This window comes from Oryza sativa, chromosome 12 (assembly GCF_034140825.1).
Source record: "Oryza sativa Japonica Group chromosome 12, ASM3414082v1".
Taxonomy (NCBI): domain Eukaryota; kingdom Viridiplantae; phylum Streptophyta; class Magnoliopsida; order Poales; family Poaceae; genus Oryza; species Oryza sativa.
This window is the reverse complement of record NC_089046.1, coordinates 5,617,169-5,640,614: the sequence shown is the minus strand read 5'-3', so window position 1 is coordinate 5,640,614 and position 23,446 is coordinate 5,617,169. Positions and strand designations below refer to the sequence as shown.

Here is a 23,446-nt window from a genome sequence, read left to right as displayed (position 1 = left end):
GCGGTGGAGGTCGCGCCAGGCGGCGCCCTCCCCTGGCGAGTCGCTGCCTCGCCTATACTTGCCAAAATCAGGATGTCCCCACTGCCCGTCGATGGCCGCCGCATCTACCGCCCTCGCCGCCACTCCAACTCCCGCCCGGCGCCCGACCCACGGTGCCGCTGTCGGTCGATGGCCGCCGCATCTACTGCCCTCGTCGTCCCCACCGCTGCTCCAGCTCCCACCCGGCGCCACGCCACCGCTGCTAGTCCCGACCGCCAGACGCCGCCACCATCCCTACTACCGCTCCGGTGGTAAAGAGAGGCTAGGGAAGAGAATGAGAGAAGGGAGAGAGAGGGAGGAAGAAGGGGAGGAGAGGAGGATGACTGGGGGCCTCACATGTCAGTGGGTCCCCCGTGTCAGTGGCCCCGCATGTCATCCTCTGTGTGAATAATAAATGAATTATTTTTTAAAATTCTAATGCCACCTAAGCGCCACGTCAACGCCACGTGTAAAGGAGATCCGGTCAATACCACCACGTAGGCGTCACGTCAGCAAAACCGCCCAGGGAGTCAAATTGCACCGGTTTTAAGAGTTTAGAGGTGAAGATATCCGGTTTTGTGGTTTAGGGTCACAGATTAGATTTCGATCACTTATAAGGGTCACAAAGTGAACTTATTCCACAGGACTATAATGGCTTTGGCAAAAATACACAGCAGTAGTAAGTACCGTACCAGCACATAAACACAGTGCAAACAGTGATCTAGTGGAGAAAAAAAGGCCTGCCTATGATATGAAAAGATCAAGAGATTGCTTAAAACAGTCATATTATTGATTCAGCATCAAAAGATCAGACTCCCAATCAGACAGGTGAAAAAAAAGAGATTGCTATAATGATGATTACTTCAAGCAAATGCACAAAGATGACTGATTCCATGGTAATCAACAGAACAATCTAGCAGTGTGTAGTAGCCTCACCAAGCAACAAAGGAGACTTACACAGATGAACAGCCGGTGAAAATGTAGGTGAGCTAGGTATAACACAATAGCTACAAAGAATTGTACAAAATGCAGAGCAATGTCTTGGCACGGCAGAGAAAGAGATGGCAACACTCTTGATCATCTGCCCATGTACGCTAGTGTACACCGTTTCTTCTTATTCCAGCTTCTCAAGCTCACCCATTCGCTCTATTATTGCCTGAAAGAAAACAAAAGTGATATCAAGGACTACCCAAGGTTGAAGTTATCACATAAGGTCAAATGCTGTTCCTTAATTCATAGACTTCAGAAGTAACAATTGTCACCAAGTTTTCATGGGGCACAAAATGTAAAAGAAAGAGGGTCAATTTGATGCTAATATATGCTGTCAAGTTTACAAACCAAAGCTTAGTTTTGATACTGCAAAGCGCAAACCGACAAAGACATTGATATGAAAGAGAGAATCACATTGAGCATACACAGATGCCTCTTAGACCTCTACAGTTCCATTATTCAGCTCACTTCATATTCCTTAACATCAGTTATTTGTGATAGTACACATGAAGACTTCATAGTTAGTGCACTTCAGCATGCATCTACAGCATACGTGAGGTGGTGAGGGCATTCAGCATGAGAATCCTGACCCAATGTACTGGAACAAAATGCAGAACAATTGGCATTCCAAAAATCATTATGTTTTAAATTCCATTTCCACCAAAACAAATAGGCAGTTAGTTGCATTTAGGCTGCTACAGCAGTTCAGTTGGTATCTTGATTCTGTGAAAATTGCAACCATGAAATGCCATATTTGAAACTAAGCTCCACACTGGAGTGAGGGCAAGATGTGTTTATCATCCTAGCATGAGTAGGTGCAGAAAAGTTTTTATTGTACCATTAATATAATGCATAAAATGTATAATTTACAACGTCATTATGTTACACTACATGCTGGATTGCTGGGAACAAATGTAAACTTGCACCAATGTTATAACAGACAGAACAGGACACATGGTTGACAGATGTATGTATTATGATAGAAAAAAGATGTACCCTTTTGCTTGTCTCTTGAAGTTCTCCAGCGAGAATAAACTCATCCAATATCAAATAAACCTACAGAACATAGCATAACAATAAGAAACAAAATTCACAGATTACTTCTGCCCATGGCCTTTATTCAAAACTTATAAGATGTGGCAAAATCATTTAGAAAAACAAGAAGTATAATTGGTTGGATTTGGTCAAGATAGTAGTTAAGATCAGAATTATTGGTAGGATTTGGTCAAGATAATAGTTAAGATCAGAATTACAATATTATACATTCCAAATTCAGTTAATGCTTTGGAGTGAATAATTGTCAGATTGGGACATGAGGTAAATTATTGTCTAATGCAAATAAAATTTGATTATTGACCCTATTGGGAAAGAATAGAAAATACATATGGGACCACGACACGGTATCATATTATATTACAATGTTTATCAGTGTATAACTATAGCTGAAACTTTAAAATACAATATCCTTTGCATAACAGCAACACTTATCTCATTGACCCAAGTATCGAGTGATATGCAAGAAAATACGATCAACTTAATATCAGAAATAACTAAAAGGAAACAAAGTAATTTTGCTCAGATTAGGCCAGTAATGTTATGTTTTCAGGAGTACCATGCCACTGTTCTGAGCTGTATAATGACTCATCCCATGAAGGATGGTTCTCGATCAAATGAAAAAAAAAAGAAGAAAAAGAACGCCAGAAGAAGTTAACAGCTCTAACTCTAACAGCATAATATAGAAGTGTTGTATAAAGTTGCACGATTCTGCATCATGTTCAAACTTTTCCAGTGCAAGGAAAAATACGTAAGAAAAGCATTGGCCAATAAAATTTCACTTCTGCTTAAACATGAGAAAGGAGTGCAATTGGATCATGAGTATCATAATTGTCATACTGATACAGGAATAGCCTGTTGAGAAATAGCTGTTACCTTGTGGAAATTAAATACTAAGTCGAGTTCACACACATTGCTGAAGAAATGATCTAATATCTCGACAAACAAGTGGATGCATTCCAAGTATGCCAACTCATTGTCAGTGATATCCACACACATTGAGAAAAACAGTCCTGCATATCGCCTGTATATAACTTTATGCGTCCGGAACTGCATGAAAATTATCACAAAGAAAGTGAATATACTGATTCCCATATACCAAAGACTGCTGTCAGAAGTAACATTTTGAAACTTGATGATACTCCCAACATGTAGTATGGTCTAAAAACTGCAGAACCAGCTACCAACAAACAAAAAGATGAAAGTTTTTTTTTTTGTGATGTCGTCTATTAACGGCATATTACATGAAGATAGGTTTAGAATCTCAAGATACTATGTTTCATAGGCTTAGGATTTCTAGATTAGTCATGTAGTAAGATCACTAACTGTACAGAGAGCAGCTTGCGGTCAAGACTCAAGATCAATCCAGCCCCCATAAAGTAAGCATGCTAAGTAACAAAATTCCAAATTAGTAAGAAAATTATCCATCAATGATACTAAAGTTTCAAGATATCTATTCTATGGATAAATTATTTGCCATGTCAATACTTCAAATCAGCTAGCAGAGCACAGAATCTTTTTTTAAAAAAATTCCAGGGTCAAAATTATCTACCACTGCAGACATTTTCTTTAGGGATTCACTCTGAACTAAACAAGGATCCAATTGCTATCCATGCACCTCAATTACTGAACTAAACAAGGAACGAATGCATTGCAGCACAGGGAAAATAATACTGAGTTCACCAAAAGAAAGGCATATAATAAACATAGATTAAGAGCCCATTAGCCTGACTTGGTAGATTTCTCAGCAGACTACTATTTAAAATCTCATGCCACTTTATGAACTTTACAACCCTATTACTAGCAGAGCTAAGGCACTGAACAAGATTAATGATTTCGTTTTCAACACACTATGCGAAGTACAGATAACAAGTTACTATTGTTGAATAACAAAAACACTCAATCTTCAGATTCTTGCTTCATCGCATATAACCAGAAGCATAATTCCCTGTATATAACTGAAAGCACCAGCCGAGCCAAAATCACAACCTTTCTAGGTGCCATGCTATGCAGGAACCACCTAAATCCAACAGTATCTACAATTCTAAATCGACCGAGTTCATTCAATCCTACGAGCAGTCCAGGCCAAGAACATGCTCGATCTGAGATTACCCACAAGAGAGCAAAAGCAAAGACCTTTACGCAGCTCTTGGTTTTCTTCTACCATGAATCGCCTAAGAATCGCATAACTCCCCCCAAAATAAAAGATCAAGAACTCACCTCAACGAAGTTGGTGAACTTGGGATCCCGGTTGACCACCAGCCGATGCACCTGCGACCAAGAAAAGACCCAGATGAACACCCACAAATCGAACCAGCGCCAAGATGGAATCTCCTTTGCTGGATCCCCCTCACCTCGTACTCGACCTTGTGCTTCTCCGAGTCCTCGAGCGGGACGTAGTACTTGGCCAGCCGCGTCTTCCCCTGCCGATTCTGCAGCAGGATGAACCGGATCTGCAGCCCATTCCGGGAAGAACAGGTACGGTTTCAGATCGCGGAGAGGGGGGGAACAGAAGAGGCTGAATGCGGGATCTTTACCATGGCGGAGGATGACGGCGATCGCTGGTGCTCGTGGATTTGGGGGGCGGGGCGCGATTTGGAGCTTTGGGAGGAGGAAAGGCAGGAAAGATGCGTTCTTTTTTTCTTTTCGATTTTCTCTTGGTTTTGGAAGGTTGGTCGCCTGGTTGGGTTTACACCTGCTGAAATGTCTCCCTTGTGTCAGCCATCTCTTCTATATTTTTGACCAAATTGATAATCCATAAGAATATGGTATAATAAAAAACCTTATAGTTTTCTTTGGAGCATCGCAAATGTAAAATTAAAAAAAAAATAATGTATCTAAACTGTGGAATCCCTAAAATACTAAGCAAAGTGTAAAAAGGGTGTATGAAAAAAAAGTATTGGTTATTTTTGTTAAGTGTCTTATATTAGCAGTGGCGTAGTTAGAGGGTAGTCCATGTTGACTCGAAACTATCGTTTATTTTTATCCAAAATGACCCATCCAGTAGCATGTAGCATGAGATAGATCACAAAGTAGGCATATAAGTTCGTCATTAGGTGCTAGGTTACCAAGTCTTGAGTATCCGAGCGAATGAAGTAGATAATTAATTTTCTTTCATTAAATATCTAGTACTTGTTAACTTGTACTTGTGTGAGGTTTAGTTTGTTATATTATTTTCAAATTATGAATTTTCTGGTTGATTTGACTTAAAATTTATACAAGTCTATTAGATTATATTTACGGTGTTTAGAATTGGTGTAGAGTATGATGCATAACCAACCAATAGTTTTGACTTATACCACTCATTCAAAAGGTTTCCTTACTACCCATCAATCAATTAGTTCATCTCTAGTGATATAAAAATCAAACCAACACTATTGTTGGAGCCAAAAACTGAACATTGTGACTTGCACCATTTGAAATAAAATTGGAAGTGCATTTGGATTTTGAGGACGTGGTTTTTACTTATGCCCTGTTTGGTAGAGCTCCAACTCATAAATTTAACTTCAGGAGTTGGGTTTGAAGTGGAGTTGTGGAAAAGTATAAACTCAGCTACACCTCTAATTTATTTTGTGAGATCACTCCACCCAGCTCTACTCCCATTTTAGATAAAACTAAAACTATTTGGTAAACTCCAACTCCAGCAAAGGTGGAGGTAGAGGCGGAGTCATCCCAACCACCCTTAATTCCTAGAATTTAGCTTTAGAGAACATGTCACTGGTAAAGAAACTATCTTTGGTCAGTCGACCAGATTTCACAATAGTCCCGGTTGTATTAAAAACCAGGACTAAAAACATCTTTAATCCCGGTTTAAAAGCTCCAGGATACTTTTCAATCTTTAGTACCGGTTGGTGTTACCAACCGGGACTAAAGATCTATTTGTAGTCCCGGTTGATAACACCAACCGAAAAAAGATCTATTTGTAGGAAAAAAGATCGACGCGGAGATCGGAGAGGCGTGCACGATCAGATCGAGGTATCTCCTCCTCTCCTTTAACTCCTCTCCTCAACCTTATCTATTCCTCTCCTTCTCCTCTCTACTGCAGCGGCGGGGCGCGGAGGGCTGGCCTAGCGGCCGGCCGGCCAACGCGGCGAGGCAGCGGCCTGCGCCGGCGGTTTTTTTCTTTCTTTTTTTGGGAGAACTTGTGATTTGGATCTGAGATTGGTGTGTGATGTATTTGATTTGTGTGTGATGTGAATATGTGATGAATTTTGTAGAAGTTGTGATGTAATTTTTTTTTAAGATTTTGTGATGTATTTGAGATGATCGATTTGTGGATTTGGAGGCAATTTGAGGATGATTGATTTGGGATTTTAGGGACGGGATGGGGTGAAATCAATATATTAAAAACAATGAAGAAAAGAAAAGAATAAAGAAGCAACCGGATCTAGCCTCTTTAGTCCCGGTTGGTAACACTAACCAACCAGGACTAAAAATGGATTTTTACTCCTGGTTATTTCACCCGGGACTAAAGATAGCGATCTTTAGTCCCGGATTCGTAGTCCCGGTTGAAAAACCGGGACTATATAGGGGTTACGAATCGGGAGTAAAAACCACTTCTCTACCAGTGTGTATAGAACACTCTAGTGTGTATAGAACACTCTTGGAGATGCTCAAACATAGAGATAAAAAATAACATAGCATCATATTATTTTTTAATGTGCATGGGTTCTAACTTTGGTTTTCATGGTCCGGTGAAATTTTTTTTGTCCAACTTTGATTTTCATGGTCATAATGTTTGATAAAAGTTCGCTTTGGCCATTTGATTACTAACTTAAAAATTAGGCCCATCTTCTACGCCTTGCTACATCACCGTCCCATTTATTGACCATGAGAAATATAGTATGGGCAAAACAAAGATAAATTAGGTATACATTTACACTAAATCGTAAAATAAACTTTAAGTCATTTTTGTTTGGACGGGGATTGTTTGTAGTAAGACACTAGACACTGACATTAGGGTCCAGGCCCAAATATCAGTCACTTTCTACTGCACCTGCAATATTGGAGAGGAAAAGGGTCCACTTCCATTCTGTTCTAGTTGTGCTTGCTCGGTGAGCTAAGTTGCACATTTTTTTTCTTTTGGAAAAAGCGAAATACCATATGTCCATATACCACCTCCAAAGTTCTTCTGTTTTGACATTAGGGACATTCGGTTTCAATTTTCAAACCCTCTCCGGAATTCAAGTGTCCTAGCTTGCGAATGGCCCTTGTGTTCTGCAAGAATATCGAATACGTTATCTGAAAGTCCCTCTCACCTACCTCTGACAGTTCATTGGATTTCTGTTTATTGGAAATATTTGATGAAGTTAACAAAATTTCCATTTATGTATCATACTGTAAAAAAAATCAGAAAAAGAACAACTATCACCTTTGCAATATTTTTTTTGTTGCAAAACACGTTATCTTTGTATGAGAAGCACATATCACATTCAGAACATTGCAATTGAGAACAAGCCAGCCATTACAGGCTGCTCACATATTACTCATCAAGTACCTTTAAAGAAGAAACAAATGAAATGAACGAGCACAACTTTCAGTCAGTTAAGAAGCTAGTTTCAGTACTATACAGGGATTTGCAACAACCGGAATATATCCGGAATGAAACGATATTACTTGTTAATGTCTTTCAGCATCATCAGATTTGCTATTGCAGTTGCTAGTGCTTCAAATATAACAAGAAATTGGAGGAGAAAAATCAAATGAGTTTCTTCAGACAGGTTTGATTCAGGGTTATGAATTCCGATCAGCCTTGTTGCCACCTGTAACAGGTTTTCCTACAGTGAACCTGGTACCCATGCTCTTCTGAATCATATTTGCTACTGAATTTTGTTTGAAGCTGAAAGATTCCAGAAAATCTGAAAGAAATTTGGGACAAAAAATGGATGTGATTACAGTCTCAAACTGGTTAGGAATCCCTTCGTCAGAAGCATATATGATCTCACATTTGACAGCATTAAATTCAAAATGAGCAAGAAATAAACAGCTAATGCTAAACGATGATTGTACATTCATAGATCAGCCTTTACACCCACAGGTTGACGATCACACTTGTCAGGATCTAATACATGCTAGCATCCGATACAAAAGAAAAGAAAAATAGTCTTGAATACCTAAGGCAACAAGAGCCAAGTGAAACGATGTCAGGAAGCTCCGCGATCATATTTCTTAAGCACCATACTTAGCTTTATACTTTCTTCTAAGCCATTCTAGACGCTCCTCAGCGGTACTCAGAGTCAAGAACATTTCTCTTTGTTCTCTACTGACAAACAACTCAGTTGCAATGAAATGCTCGTCGCTTCCACTCCGTGCTCCACATTCTTGAACCAATGTCATAACATACTGAATGCTGGATCCTAGAGAGCCAACAAGGGAGGTGAAATTCTCAAAAGTGGCCTGTGCTTTCTCGGCCAAATCTGCCATACCCTTCAATTGAGCTTGCATGAGCAAAGCAATTTCAGTCCTACTACTCTTGTTCTTGTTAGCATTATTAGCATGGCGAGGTCTTTTCTTGTTCCGATTCAAGGGAGACTCCTCTTCCAGCTGAGTGTCATCATTATCTTCCATGTCATTGTCTAGTCCGTCAAGATTAGCAACATTTACAGGACTTTCCAGAGTAGATGGCGAACTTGTTGCTGGCACCGGTGTATGATCCACACCGTTACTGGCAATATCATCAAACATCACTCTCAAATGATCCAGATTTTTCATTCCAGCTTTGCGGAATTTTTTTGCACCTGGCAACTCCTGTAAAAAAAAAGGTATCAACTGATAGCATAGTTCACATGGTAAGAAGATATCGAGAAAGCGCAACTATTGCATACTGTATTTGTCTTGTTCCACCAGTTTTCGTCAGCTGCAATTGTTCCTTTTGTACTGTCCCAACCTAAACCTGACCCTCTTATAAGCAATTTCTTCCAGATGGTGTACTCATTCCTAAGTTTATCCCATTTGTTTTTAAGTTGTCTCTTGGTGTAAAGCAAATGAGTTCTCTGCTGAAACTTCAATGCAACTTGGCTGTATCCAATGCTGTTGAGATGAGTACTTGGTCGATTTCCAGCCCGAACTTGTTCAGCATAAAGTTCACAGATAATTTTAGTGTTCTCATCATTCCACTCAGCAGCTTCTGTCATCTGCACTAATAAAATAGATTAGAGTCTGCAATTTAGCATCATACAGTCATGATGAACTATTTGTGTATAAGCAAGAAGTGGTGGAACTCGACACCAAAACAGAGATTAAATCCATGAACTGATGGTCATATACTCTCAAAAGATTGTCCCAAGACAACACTACCATACAAAGATATTTCAGGTTTCACCCTGAACTACGAAAACAAGAAAGGTTGCAGAGATGGAAGGTCTTTCTAGGCTATGTTTTCAAACATGTACACTCTTGAAACCAAAGGAAAGAAGAATCAAACAACTGTAACTAAAAAAATTGTGATATGTCCTGTTCAGATCAATTGAGAACAATAACTAGAACTTCATTTCTTTTGATACCATAATCCGATCTCTATCAAGTCCAAAGGTAAACCTCCATTCAAATGCACAATAATCGCGCAAAGCAGCATATAAGTAAGCAAAACCATACACATGAGAAAAGTAACAAGTGAAACAAAAATCCAAAAGGAAATTCTGAAATGCTCCCCTTTAGTAGGCTCATCACTTGGACCTGTTGGGAACAGGAACCAAGAACCACTTCAATCTGCTACACACACACCCCCTAAACATGATGATGGCACGAAACTCAAACAACAATTCTAGCCTACTAGCTACCACCACTACAAGCAAGAAGCATCAAGCACAAAGACGAATTAATCCATCATTCTTTCTTTGCAAGAAATCAAGTATGATAATTTTGTTCCTGCTGCTGGAAATTTAGGGTGTGCCTCTCAGAAAATAAAGGGGGGAATTCATGTGCGGGACGAATAATAGATGGATGGATGGATGGATACCTTCCGTTCTTGGTGATGAGGGGGGCACCGCGCGGTGCGGGTGGAGGCGGCCGGCGGGGAGACGGTGCAGGGCGGCGGCGGCGGCGGCGGCGCTAGGTCGGGAGGAGCGGTGGTGGAGCTGAGCCGAATTGGGCTCCTGGAGCAGGAGAAGCTGGGGCACAAATGGGCTCCGGCTTCCGCGTGGCTTCTGCGGAGCTGGGCGGTGGAGCCGAGACGTTTGGGAACAGCGGCTCCGGCTTCGGCTCCGGCTCCAGTCGAAATTAAAAGCCATGAACCAACCCAATTAACTGGAATTTCGGGAAAAAAAATATGAAGAGGCTGCGCTGCAAAAATGGCTATGATTTGGGAAAATCATTAATGGAGATATATGAGGTCTTGAAAACATTTTTCAAGTTGAAATGTTTAGTGACTGGTGTAGCTAATAAACTGTTGCAAGTAGTAATAACACATAGTTCAATATTTTCCTTCCATCTTTTTTGGAATGTAAAAGAGGAGGTATCGAAATTTCAAAATAAAAGCCATTATTACAAATAAATAGTTTGTATGCCAAAAACAACATTACGCAACTCTCATAAGTCTTCTCCAGGCCACATAATCTTGTTGGCGACTTAGCATGCAAAATCTGAGCTTTTCATTTTATTCGTCAAATTATTTTAAAAAAAATATATGTTCTATTTTCTAAAAGTAATTTTTGTACTAACATTATTTATTAGACCACTTATTTCAAATTATTTGTTAAGTTTATTTTAAAAAAATATTGAATTTATTCTTATAATTAAATAGCCAGAAAACTAAATTAAACAGAGCATCTTCCCTTTTTAAGGGCTTGTTTTTATGACTATAAATCACTTCTATTTTTCATCATGAGGTAAATACCTTTGTTCCTTCGTACTTTACCTGAAGTAATAATCTCTACTACTTAAAAAATCTGTAGTGGTGGTCTTGATTCCTGACATAGCAGACGCATCTAACAAACACGTCTAATCTCAACCATCCGATTTTCATATCCAATGGCGTCAAATCTCCTCCCATCGCTCCTCTCCTCATCACGCGCCACGCCCACTCCTTTCCCCACGCCGCGTCCTTCGCCCTCCTCCCTGCGTCGCCTCCTCGTGGTCTTGAATCCAACAGATCAGATCACAATTCAATCTTCCGCACGCGCCCCACGCATCGTCGATCGCACGCGGCGCGCACACACACCCCTTTCCCCCGATTTTCTCTCCCTCTCAACGCCGTCTCCCATCTCTGTTTCCTTCGCGTCCGCCTCCTCCGCCCCGCACCAAATCTTCGCCTCCTCTTCTCCCGCCTCGCCGGCGCATGGCGGCTGAGGGTGAGGGCAGGCTGGCAGCTGATGAAGGCACACTACGACCCAATCTCCGGCTCGTCGACCGCCTCCACGCACGCCCCGCCCCCGATCTCCGCCGCCTCTTCTCCCGCCTCGACCGCCTTCACGCGCGCCGCCGGAAGCCAATCTCCTCGGCGCCACCCCATTCTGTGAGTAGTCCGCCTCCTCCGTCCGGCCCCCTATCTCCGCAGCCTCTTCTCCCGCCTTGCAGGTGCCCTCCAACTCAAGAGGGCTGAGGGCGAGCACGGTGGCGCATGGCGACTGAGGGTGAGTGCAGCTGACGACGCCACATGACGAACCCAACCGGCTGCATGTTATCTTCCCCCCAAACCCTAAAATTTCCCCATCTCTTTCTACAAATCCATCTACATGTTTTCAGATCGGGGATTTTGTCCTTTTAGGCGTGTTAAATTTCAAACATGGGAATTAGAGATCGGGGATTTTGTCTTTGCCTGCCATGTTTGTACAAATTATGCTAAATGGACAAATGAGAACACTAGGACAGCTGCTTGTGTAGAGACTGAATGACACTGTTGCATAACACTGTTGCTGGATCTCCTCTCTCTTGAGACAGGGTTATCTTTAAATCAGTGCAAGTACGTACTGTGTTCTCAACAAGAATTGAAAACCCAAATATGGATTTAGTTGGGCATGATGTGTCCATTAAGGTAAGCGATCACCCACATAACCCCCACAAATAATAGCTTCAGAACAAGTAGATTGTTACATCTGAAGAAATATCATATCACTCCTGGGCATATATTCCATATGGACAATATGATCGAACTTGTGAAGCATCAGACATGCAGAATTAATTTTTTTCCCCTTATTTTCTTGATTTTGCTGCAATTATAAGTAAGCATTGTTAGTATGATCCCATGGCGTGTAATAGCAGTTCTGAACTGATAGATACCTGCACCCTCAAGAAAATGGTTTCTACCGTCAGAGTAACAGGTCAGGGTCATGCTAATTAATACTCCTTCTCAAATGAATTTTTATCTCAAACAGTCTCAATTCAAAAAAAAATCAGTTCATCAGTTTGTCAAAAATTGTCGCTGGATGGATCGGTTTTAGCATTAATATTGAAGCAAATAAATGCATAGGTGAATTAGATTTTTTTTTTCTCTATAAGGATATTTTGTGCCACTTGCTTTGGTTGTCGGTTAGTTCATCCATGAACTCGGTAGGGAACTTGTCTAAGCAACCAATGGTCAATTTTCTCATGAAGCAGTCTTTTTTTCTTACCAGTTAAAATGTTTCCAGCTACAACAAATACTCAGGTTTCATTTCATTGCTCAATTTCAGATCATTTGTCGAGGTTGGAATTGCTGCGGGATCAAGCGAAGCCTCGTCAGGCCATGCCCTCGTCTCATTCCTCAGTTTATAGAGTCCATTCCAAGCAGGTACAATATACATCCTCGGAACAAATAAATGTATTTGGTTTTATAAGAAAAATTAGTTTGCAGTGCATCAGTGATCCTATATTCCTGCTTATTGGAGTACATACATATATGATTATTGGCGTTCATCTGTGATCAGTTCCCTAGGTTTAGATCCATTGTGTTATTTAGAATTAGAATGGTCATTTATTCAGGGGGCTTTGACCTGTTAGTAACCCGAGTCAAGTCATGGCCTAATTAACTGAATGAATGATTTCAGACTCAAGAAAATTGAAAATAATCTACGCATCTTATCTTATGAAAATAGTATGGGAAAGAGCACAGGAAAATAATCTATCTGAACTATACCAGTTTGTAGCGTGGGAATATGTTATACTCAGTTTTGAGGGTGTACCACGGTAACTAATGATTCACAGCTGCTTTCCTCCAGGGTGAACCCTCACTTTGCTGGTTGGCTTTCAGCCGTGGATTAGCAACTGGTTCATGTTCTGAAATTTTTATACTAACCATCCTCAGTCTGTAGTATTTGAAATCAATCTTTCAGTTTGTTCTGAAATTTTTATACTAACCATCCTCAGTCTGTAGTATTTGAAATCAATCTTTCAGTTTGTTCTGAAATTTTATGCAGAATATAACCAATGCCAGTATTTTGGAATGAGCGCAGAATTGATCCGTCACTTCTGAAGAAACTCCGTTACTTAGCAGAAGCAGAGGCCACAACCTGGCAGCGGCTGGTCACTTCAGCGGTCTCCAATTGCCTTTGAATACGCCAATGGTAATTTCAAAAATCTCCAAGTAGTCCACTAATTTTATTACTTACATTTTTTTTCATCTAAAGCAAAATTGAAAACATATGTTTCCTTGTAATTCTAAATTTGACTGCACATATTTTGATTTTTGATGAGTACTGCTCGATAGATTCAAAACGGCCATGAGTTTTTTTTTTGAGTTGAAGTGGCAAGAGCATTGCCGAATATATTAGACGAATAGAGTTCACCCTGTTTATAAGGAAAACCGGGCCCAAAAAACATACAACTGCCCGGTTTGCTAAAGTGAAACCGGCGAAAACCTTACACAGAAGACACAAAAAGCCTGAGACAAGACAACTACGAACTGTCGGAGGCCGAGGGATGAGCAAGACCGTAAGATGAAATCTCCAAGGAGGTGAATAACGACATAAGCCGCTGTCGACGTCCGTCCAAAAACTGGGCTGGTTTTCACCCAGGGGGGAGGGAGTCCACAAGGCAACACCTCCAGGGAGGAAACGGCACCCGTGGGCGTCGATATTGCCAATCCTAGAACAGGCAGGGCATGAGGTTTTTGGGAACTAGCAATTATTGATTTTGATTGTTGATGATGAAGAGTTCTGACTATCTACATGGGTTAGTTTCTTGTTCAACAAATTCAGGAAATAGTTTCAGCTCATCAGAAGTTTGCATCGATGTCATCCCTTCTAGCCATCTTCTGTGCATTTGCTTGGAACATTTGGTTCTGCACTACCGTTGACTATAAAATACAGCTCAACAGAGCTTTATTTTCTCACATTTCTCATAACAAGTTGGATATGGAAAACCATCAACTCTGAATAGGAGATAGCGAGCTTTGGAATGATTCTGAGATAGCTCCATTTTTTATCTTGTCTGAACTTTGGCTGTGAGCTCAAATGATTAAATCAGTATCTTTTTCATTTTTTTCAGCCACTGAATACTTTTTAATAGTTTTCTATTATTCTATGGATAATGCTTGTGTGCATGCTTATGATGGATTGCTAATTGTTTTACACGTGCATAATAACTGTAATTAACTGGGGGAGTGCTTCTTGAGGTAGATGGAAAGCTTTGCTACTTTTGAAGAAAACGAGTGGATAATAGAGAAATTGGGTGAGACATCATTTATTCTGCGCAACTTTGAGAACTGGCTGAGATGTAAACCTGGGAAATATAGTCATCCCGTGTGAATAACACAAATGAGCTTCGAAGGACAAACATCATGCCATTGGGTCAGTTCTGCAGTTAAAGATAGTTGTCTGAAATTGATGAAGTTCTTGACTGCAGGTTGTCTTTTAAGCAGTTTGTAGCTTAATAAACGGTTGTGCAGGTGCCATGGTCATACTATTGATCCTGTTAGAACAAACAAGATAAAATGGATGTGCCCAACAACTAGACAATACCACATAACTTATGATATTACCGATAGTGATGCGAAAATCAGGGAATAGACAGTATTGTTTCTTCTTGATTCAGAAGGCGTTCTCCAGCTTTCAGCAAGCCTCATCTTCTATTGATTTTGGCATGATTGAGCGAACGAAGTTAACCTCGCTAAATGAAGGTACCCACCGCTATAGACTGTAATGATACTCCCTCCGTACTTATAAAGGAAGTCGTTTAGGACAATGTTTAAGTCAAACTTTAGGAATATAAATCATAAATAACTCTTAAGTTGTTGAATTTGAAAATAAAAAAATTATATGAATAGATTTGTCTTGGAAAATACTTTCATAAAAGTGTGTGTGTGTGTGTGTGTGTGTATATATATATATATATATATATATATATATATATATATATATATATATATATATATATATATATCACTTTTCAATAAATATTTTTATAGAAACAAGAAGTCAAAGTTATGTTTTGGAGACCGTGTCACTGTCCTAAACGACTTCCTTTGTGAGTATGGAGGGAATACACATTAGTTACTAAATTTTCAGAGGCTTTTGCCTTAACTTTGTTCAAAATATAATGGAGAACTCTGTTAACAGGACTCGTAATGGGGTAATGTTGACGTCACTCAATGAAGCTACATGGGTCTTGCATAAAGGGATTGATCAGCTTTTCTTTTATGCTTGCTCATTGATGAAATGACAGGCATTAGGCCTTTTTATTTTCAAACATTTAATTTGCTAACATTGATGCCGTGTACCCTTAGTAGTATTATTATATAGTAGAACATTATTTATATCATGTTCTTTGGGGACAAATTTACACCGAGTGATTATTTCACCTGGTGTGATTTGAAATTGAGGCATATTCTTTTTCCCGTTGCAACGCACGGGCACCCAACTAGTCAACAAAAGAATTATTCAATATATATAGAGAATGCAAATTATCACACATTAGAGCTCATTTAGAATGCTGGAATTTTACAATAATTTCACAAGAAAAGTTTAATTCCCACAAAATACTTGCAATTGATCCCCCTTTCTTTTCGCGAACGCACCAAAGGATTGCACGTCAGTATATTAGAAAAAAGCAGAGTTTTTGTTACACAACGTAACCAGTCAGACGACCATTGCATGTGGATAAGGGAACAAAGAAAGAAACAAAAAGACTGCTAAAGTAAAAAACTACCAAAAAAATGTTGCTCCTAAATAGATGGAGGGTGGTGGCGAAGCTCCACTACACTCCTAATAAACCCCTAAAAACAGCGACGCCAGCAGAAGACCACAAACGGTCTTCCTGTAGGATGACTTTCAGAACCCTTGAGAGTGAGGAAAGAGAGTAATCAAAAACCCTGGAGTTTCGCCCCTTCCACAACTGCCAGAGACCAGGAGAATTAGAGAGTCGAAACCCACACGAAGATGCTCAGGTCGACATGCCCTAGAAGTCAGCCACCAGAGTCATATATAAGCCACGGAAGCATACGCGCGGTTACACTTTCAAAAAAGTTTAGTGGCACATTACAATTTATTTGGTGTATTGCCTTGTGTTAAAGGGGCACACTTGTGGATGTACGTGCAGTGTGCATGGTGGTTATGTGCATGGGCCATCGTGTAATTGCGAAAAAAGTCATATAAACCTGCATTGTACACACAAAATGGTGCACATATGTACAAAATGAATCCCCAAAGGTGACACAATTAAGCATGCATGCATGCACGTAAAACATAAGTCAAATATATATGTTTTACTTAGTTTAATTTGATCCCAAATGAAGAAAAATACTCATCACTCATCAGTACACACTTCTGATAGATTTAGCTTCTTAATTGGGCACAGCTAACTAGCTAGCTCTGCCCATTTGGTCTCTCCAATTCTCCATGAGATAATTAAGTAGCAATTTATAAGGGATTAACAAAATGCAGCAGCACACAAATACTATATATATAGCCACATCAGTAGTGTCTGTCTGCATAACAGCATAAGATATAGAAGATGAGCTGATCATCATATCCATGGCAGCAGGCCGGTGCAGAATGAAGTTCATGAGGTTCAGAAGTGAGGAGGCGGCGCGTCGGCGGCGGCGGCGCCGGGAATGGCAAGGTGGTGGTGGTAGCCGAGGTTGAGCTCGGTGGGGATGATCTGCTGGCGCTGCGCCGCCACGGCCTGCACCTGCGCCGCCGCCTCGAACAGGTTCAACGGGAAGAAGCACTTCATGTCCAGCTGCGCCGCCGCCACCGCGAACGGATTCTGCTGCTGCTGCTGCGCCGCCGCCGCAGCCTGCAGCTCCATGGCGGCCGACCGGGCCACCGTCACCTGCTGCAGCTGCTGCTCCTCCTCAGCAATCTGCAAGTGTGCACATGATCTCTCATCAACGTATAGTAGAGATAGATGTGTCGTTGATGTAGAGATATATTGTTCTTTTCGTCAAGCTTTATAGATTAATTAGCTAGCTATTTGTTCAAATTAATTTAAACAAATAGCTAGCTAATTAATCTCTGATTTGCAAACAAGAAATTGGAAGTTGGTTCTGATTTCTTGCAGTCACCTGATATGTATTTACCTTGGTTCTGAGGTCCATGTTGTCGTTCTGAAGCTCAATCTCCTGAAATCATGACAAGAACATTGCAAATGAGTAATGCTAACAAGAATTATGCAATCAGGTAAAAAGAATAGAGGATTAAGAAAGGAGTTTGCAATCATTGATCAGTATGTACAATTGTATGTAAGATGCAATTCTAGTAACACACATACCCTTTTGGCCATGTAATTGATCTCTGAAGCCAGCAGTTCATTCTGAGATAAAATTAAACAAATAAGGATTAACAGTTAATTTGTACATTTTTAAGGCCACTTAGTAAGTTAACATTGCATCAGAAACTGAAGAATTGTTCAAACAAAGTAAATCAAGGTGATCATATATATCTAACAGCACTGAGATTTTGTTCTAAAGGTGACACCATGAGGTTGGTAATTGAATGTTCATGTGAAAATGGTATTTTATATATAGTTGTTTACCTTCCTGGCTCTGATCTTTGAAATGCCTTTCTCCAGGCGGCTTTCAAGTTGCTTCAGCTCCTTCAGTGACAGGTTGCTCACATTATCGCCAACCAGGTGCCTTTCACATAGGAAAACAAACCAAACGAAAATAGGTATTTCCAGGTCATCACATTGATTCTGTAAAGTAATCTCTTTTCAATATTATCATCGATATATACACATGTGTTTCTTGAATGGCAGATATAAAAATTGTGTATTAGTATTAGGCACTTACTTGTTGGTGTTTTGCAGCATCTGAATCTGGTGGCGCAGTTTGGCAGACTCCTGCTGGTAGTATTGCTTCAGACAAGACAATTAACAAGACGATCGATCAGATTTAATTACGTTTATCATGTAGCTCTAATTGATCAGCAAAAAAAAAAAGTAACAGTAACCTTAATTGTAGTGCAACAGAATGACTGCATTCATGCTTTTACATTGAAGTTTATTTTGTGAATTTTGTTTGTTCTCTTCAGTCACTAACTTTAAATTGCAAGCCACTAGCCACAAAAGGGTACACTTACAGTTTCTAAGAAAAGTATACTCTTAAACTCAGAGAAAGACAAATATATGGAGAACTTCAGTGCAGAATTGCAGACTAGGCATTAGGCAATCTCCAAGTGGTTCACATACTACATTAATTATGAATTCAATCTTGTCGTAAAGATTGATGCTGTATAGCTATAACACATGAATGTATATAAGCACAAAGATCAAGCCATACCCTGATGAAACTAACAAATTAATATAATGCAGCAGTCAATTACCTACCACAAAAAGTATATAAAATACTTAAAATGCAAGGCATCTATATGCTCTCACTTTATATGTATGAATATGCCTTGGTTTTAGAATAGTCACCAAATTAATTTAACTGAAACTAAGGCAAAATGAATAGAAGAAGGTAATTAACAAAGCAGCAACATATATATGGGTTACCTGAGCATTGACCTCTATGAGAGGTGCACCAGAAGTTGAGCCACAAGCATGCGCCTTCTTGTACCTGTCAATTGTAGCCTTCACACTGCAGTATATATCCCATCAGTCGAGTGGTACTCTCTCAACACTACAACATAAATACTGATAATTGTGCATGCATGGTAATGTAGTGTGTTCATATATGCCAACAAGAGAAGAAATGCAACACACATGACTATACATGTCATGAATGCAGAAATAATGCATGTGAGGAGCAAGCGTTTAATTACTTCAGCATAAAATTGTGCAGAAGAAAGGTAGCCATTGGAATGCATGCTGTCTCTAGCTGCAAGAACTGTGTTGAAGTGAACACAAGAACGGAATGAAATGAGTATACACGAGCTAGAGAGAAAGAGAGATGGTCAGATGGATGGCCATTGGCTTATTAACTGATGCACAACTTTGCACCGGAGAAGAGCAAACACAGCGAATATGGGAGGACGTTGCTGCAGTTTCTAGCTTGGTGCAAGTTCTTCTCATGCATGTCCATGGTGTCTATATGTGTATCGGTGTATGGAGAAGCAAGGAAAAGGAAACTCTTGACAGCTAGTTTCTAGGGTGAACTATCTACTGAACATACAACATTGACAGGAGACTGAGCTTCCTTGCTGTGCATGATATGATGTGTGTTGTGTGAACTGTGGAGAATAAAATATGATAAAAGATGGCAGTGGCTTTGCTAGCTGCTCAAGTACTGATAGCACTGATATATATTATTTAAAGTTTGCATGCATGCATACTCATGTACATGTACTCGAGAGAGATTGCAAATGAATTTGACATGTATAAAAACAATGAGACTTTGCAAACTTTAAATAATTATTTGACTGCATGCATGAATGAATTGGAAGGGGATTCTAATGTATCTTTCAAATAGCCTCCCCTTAATATGTGTGTACATATCTAATTCACACATCTCACTTTGAAAATGATGAGCAATAGCTAAGGAATTTTCCATGGAGGTTAAGAGAGTAACTTTATTTAGATACAAAAACAATATAATCATGCATGCATGACAAATCACCATATATAGTACCATGCATATAGTTTGAAATAAATCTTACAATTTTATTTCGTAATCTGAGTAGATGATAACTGAAAAAAGTAAGCAAGTCTTGTTACATGCACAGATGAAATTAAAGTCCATGCATACATGGTTAATTCTTTCCAGCAAAATCAATTTAGCAAGCAGGATATATAAATGGACTTTAGTAAAGCCTTCTGACCATAAGACTAAGAAAATTAGAACAGAATAGTCCTTTTTCAAGTAACTAAACAGGACAACATTTTCAGCATTAATCTTACAGCTAGCTGATGAGCAAACATATACATCTTGATGAGTTTTTATGATAAACTCTAACATTTTTCCTAAATCATTTCACACCTTGAGTTAAGTAATTCACATATCATCTAAGAATGTGTATAATATTAAACTCATTCTAAAATATTTACCAAGAGTCAGTTTTAACCACAACTAAACTTTTACTCAATAACAAACTATTAGCCACAAATAAAGCAACACAACAAGCACGCTGAGCATGAAATGACACGAAGGGAAACAAAGCAATCAGCAAGTTAGTTTCAAGAACTGAGTACAAAATTAAGCCAATATATTTACAGCAAGTACATACTTGTTGTTGTTGGAGTACTCGTAGAGGCGGCCACGGCTGGAGAAGACGATGAGAGCCACCTCGGCATCGCAGAGGACGGAGAGCTCATACGCCTTCTTGAGAAGTCCGTTGCGGCGCTTGCAGAAGGTCACCTGGCGGCTTGTCGTGTTCTCGATCCTCTTGATCTCAATCCTGCCCCTCCCCATGTCTTCTTGCTCTCAACTGATCAACAAAAAAGGAGACCAGAGATCAGATCAAAGAACAGCAAAAACATTGCATGAGAAGTTTGATAGATGCAGAAGAGAGAGTACTGATGAAAGATCTGGTAATGATTAAAGAACAGCACAAACTCTCAGCTGATTAAAAAAGAGAGAGAGACCGGATTAAAGAAACAACTAAAACTTGCATGAGAAATTGATAGATGCAGAAAAGAGACTGATGAAAGATCTAGTAGTGATTTACAGTACTACATCACACGCTGATCGATCTAAGAAATTAATGAATTCAACTATACTGAGAGATCTGAGATCGTGATTCACATAGTATGTGTATAAAGTGATCGATCTAACAAATTCAAGCATGTTTTATACATGTAAATCCAAAAGGAATAAGAAACCAGCTATAGCTAAAGAGGGGTAAAACAAGAGAAAAAAGCTGAACTTTGAAAGAAAAAGATGATTTTTGCTCATAAAAAAGAAAGAAAAAGATGATGAAAGACTTGGCGGATATGGATCAAATTTGGAGACTGGGACAATATCTATCCCATCATTTGACATAAGCAAAGCTCAATCATCGCCTATTTAGAAAGGAGCCTAGATGCAAGTATAGAGTGATCGAGTAAACAAGATCTAGCAAAAGTAGTCTCAAGAAACAAAACTTTCAGATGTGCAGAGATTGCTCGAAATAATGAAGGGAAGAAGCGAAAAAGAAAGCTCAAAGAACCAGATGGGTAGATGAATCAAGAAGGATAAGATGCAAGAACAGCACGTCTCCACAAAAAGGAAAAAAAAGAACCAACCAAATCTGAAGAATCATGTTTAAGAAAGCATGGAAAAGCTAGCAATTTCGATTTGCTTAACTAACTATCTTAACATATCTAGCTAAGAATTGACCAAAGAAAACTCATCACAAAGTGAGAAGCAAGAGGTCGGCCGCAGGAAACTAGCTTCTTCCTTTTCTCCTGTCTCCTCACAAGATCAAAGATCTGCCTAAGGCAAGAAGAGAAATTTCAAGAAAGAACGAAAAAACTGAAACCTTCCAAAAGAAACCAGGATCACTGGGCCGGAAAGAATCCTTGCTACATAAATAGAGAAAGAAGCTAGGAAGAATTTCCAATCTGAACAAAGAAGCATCAAACTGGAAGCCAAGCATCACAGTTTCTCTTTGCAAGAACTCGAAGCACAGGAAAAGGGTTTCTTTTCCTCAAAGAGAGAACATACAAACTTGAATCTAAACTGCAGCTGAATCAGTGCCTTAACAAAGAACTCTACACACACCCAGATAACTAAAACACATTAGCACGCAAAGAGATATATAACCTAGCTAAAATTGGTCCTGAAGCTGATCTGATCTTTCTTTCTCTACCTTCGTTTCTTGGAGTAGGAAAGGAGAGCTCCAGTTGGTGGGTTTTCTGCTGCTGTGTGAGGTGCAGAGGATTAATAGGAGAAGGCAAAGGGAAAGCAGGAAAGAGAGGAAGAAGGGCTAGCTAGCTAGCTTAGCTGCAAAGGCCACTGGCCTTCTTTGCTATCTTGCTTACCCATTTATAGCTATTTAGACATCTTTACATGTATATTCTTTAAGCAAGAATTTATAACCTCTCCTTTTTTCTATCTTGTGTAATTTGTGCCTAGAAACACTGATCTGCAGAGAGGTATTTAGTTGTTTGTACTTTGTAGGCACTGCTAAAGTATGTTTAGAGATTGGTCGATGTCCAGAAGGCTGGAGTTATAAGCAACCTAGCAAGTTATGAAAAAAATAAGCAACTGATCATCCCTTGTTATGTGTTTAGTACATCTGCAGAATAACTGAAGTCAACTTGCCGGTTAATTATCATATATGCATGCCTAGCTAGTTCTTGCAAATGTTGTGTGCTTAATTTTGGAAGAATTAGTTATATAGGTGCTAATTCTAGAACTTGATTAGCATGGACACATTAAGCAGCCTTTTTATATATATATATATATATATATATATATATACATACTTGCTGCCCTAATTAGATAGTAAGATGACTTGCTAATCCTGACATAAATCGACAGCTGGTTCAAATTGGCATAGTACAACCTTCCAAGTATTTTTTGTCTATCCTTGGTTTCAATTTCCTTGACATGGAGAGGAAAGATACATATGTTGCCTATATATGCATGCACAGAAAACCATACATACACTGCATCACACTGTTGCATTCTTTCTAACACACAGTGTATATGCAGCTTCTGAGTAACTTGTATTCAACTCATATATATCCATTTATTATCTTATTAAAAAGTACTTTTTTGTTGCATGAATACATGCATTGTCTAGTAATGTGGCAGTTCATTTCCTAGCCATGCATCTGCAATGCAAACCAAGTGGTAGCTACTAGATGCTAGTTGGCTAGCTAGTTCCAATTGCTTGGCAATTCACATGCATATATATATGAAGAACACACCAACCTCTCCTAGCTTGCAAAAGCTCACTGTAATATATAGCTAGTACAGCACAGATAATATGAGGCTGCAGTGACATGGCAATATATGCAATCCCAAACCCTATCTCCATTGCTACTTGCTATAGCCTCTCTTGCTCTCTCTCTTACTCCCTTGTGATGCAAATGCAATAGCCAGCAGCATTGACTGCTAGCTGTGTGTACTGCTGCATGCTTGCCATTCTTGTTGCTGTTGGTGGCCAGG

The 23,446-nt window shown here is 39.6% G+C and overlaps 3 protein-coding genes and 1 non-coding gene across 13 annotated transcripts; 1 reads left to right on the top strand and 3 right to left on the bottom strand.

The window, feature by feature from the left end:
* Positions 1 to 847: 847 nt before the first annotated feature.
* On the bottom strand, positions 848 to 4,734 carry LOC4351755 (AP-2 complex subunit sigma). The gene is made up of 6 exons (XM_015762876.3): positions 4,599 to 4,734; positions 4,416 to 4,514; positions 4,282 to 4,332; positions 2,938 to 3,111; positions 2,005 to 2,064; positions 848 to 1,174 (listed from the first exon to the last, which is right to left on the bottom strand). Exons 1-6 carry the CDS (start codon positions 4,599 to 4,601, stop codon positions 1,133 to 1,135), a joined length of 429 nt encoding a protein of 142 aa, XP_015618362.1. The 5' UTR covers positions 4,602 to 4,734; the 3' UTR covers positions 848 to 1,132.
* Positions 4,735 to 7,952: 3,218 nt separating this feature from the next.
* Positions 7,953 to 10,293, bottom strand: LOC4351754 (L10-interacting MYB domain-containing protein). 2 transcript variants are annotated; one of them, XM_015762995.3, is made up of 3 exons: positions 10,019 to 10,293; positions 8,886 to 9,199; positions 7,953 to 8,808 (listed from the first exon to the last, which is right to left on the bottom strand). In XM_015762995.3, the coding sequence occupies exons 1-3, from the start codon at positions 10,287 to 10,289 to the stop codon at positions 8,230 to 8,232; spliced, it is 1,164 nt and encodes a 387-aa protein (XP_015618481.2). In that variant the 5' UTR covers positions 10,290 to 10,293; the 3' UTR covers positions 7,953 to 8,229. The 2 variants fall into 2 exon arrangements, with proteins under 2 accessions (XP_015618481.2, XP_015618480.1); XM_015762994.3 differs by having other exon boundaries at positions 8,886 to 9,194; positions 10,019 to 10,178.
* Positions 10,294 to 11,283: 990 nt separating this feature from the next.
* LOC107278433 (uncharacterized) lies at positions 11,284 to 13,707 on the top strand. 2 transcript variants are annotated; one of them, XR_010738244.1, is made up of 3 exons: positions 11,284 to 11,512; positions 12,669 to 12,766; positions 13,428 to 13,707. It is a non-coding gene; the product is annotated as an uncharacterized protein (transcript). The 2 variants fall into 2 exon arrangements; XR_003240060.2 differs by lacking the exon at positions 11,284 to 11,512 and adding an exon at positions 12,180 to 12,317.
* A 2,937-nt stretch (positions 13,708 to 16,644) lies between these two features.
* On the bottom strand, positions 16,645 to 22,337 carry LOC4351753 (MADS-box transcription factor 13-like). 8 transcript variants are annotated; one of them, NM_001404656.1, is made up of 8 exons: positions 22,140 to 22,337; positions 20,577 to 20,777; positions 18,907 to 18,991; positions 18,203 to 18,267; positions 17,947 to 18,046; positions 17,683 to 17,724; positions 17,477 to 17,533; positions 16,645 to 17,274 (listed from the first exon to the last, which is right to left on the bottom strand). In NM_001404656.1, the coding sequence occupies exons 2-8, from the start codon at positions 20,759 to 20,761 to the stop codon at positions 16,981 to 16,983; spliced, it is 828 nt and encodes a 275-aa protein (NP_001391585.1). In that variant the 5' UTR covers positions 20,762 to 20,777; positions 22,140 to 22,337; the 3' UTR covers positions 16,645 to 16,980. The 8 variants fall into 8 exon arrangements, with proteins under 8 accessions (NP_001391585.1, NP_001391584.1, XP_015618482.1 ...); NM_001404655.1 differs by having other exon boundaries at positions 17,492 to 17,533; XM_015762996.3 differs by having other exon boundaries at positions 16,657 to 17,274; positions 22,094 to 22,288.
* Positions 22,338 to 23,446: the final 1,109 nt, after the last annotated feature.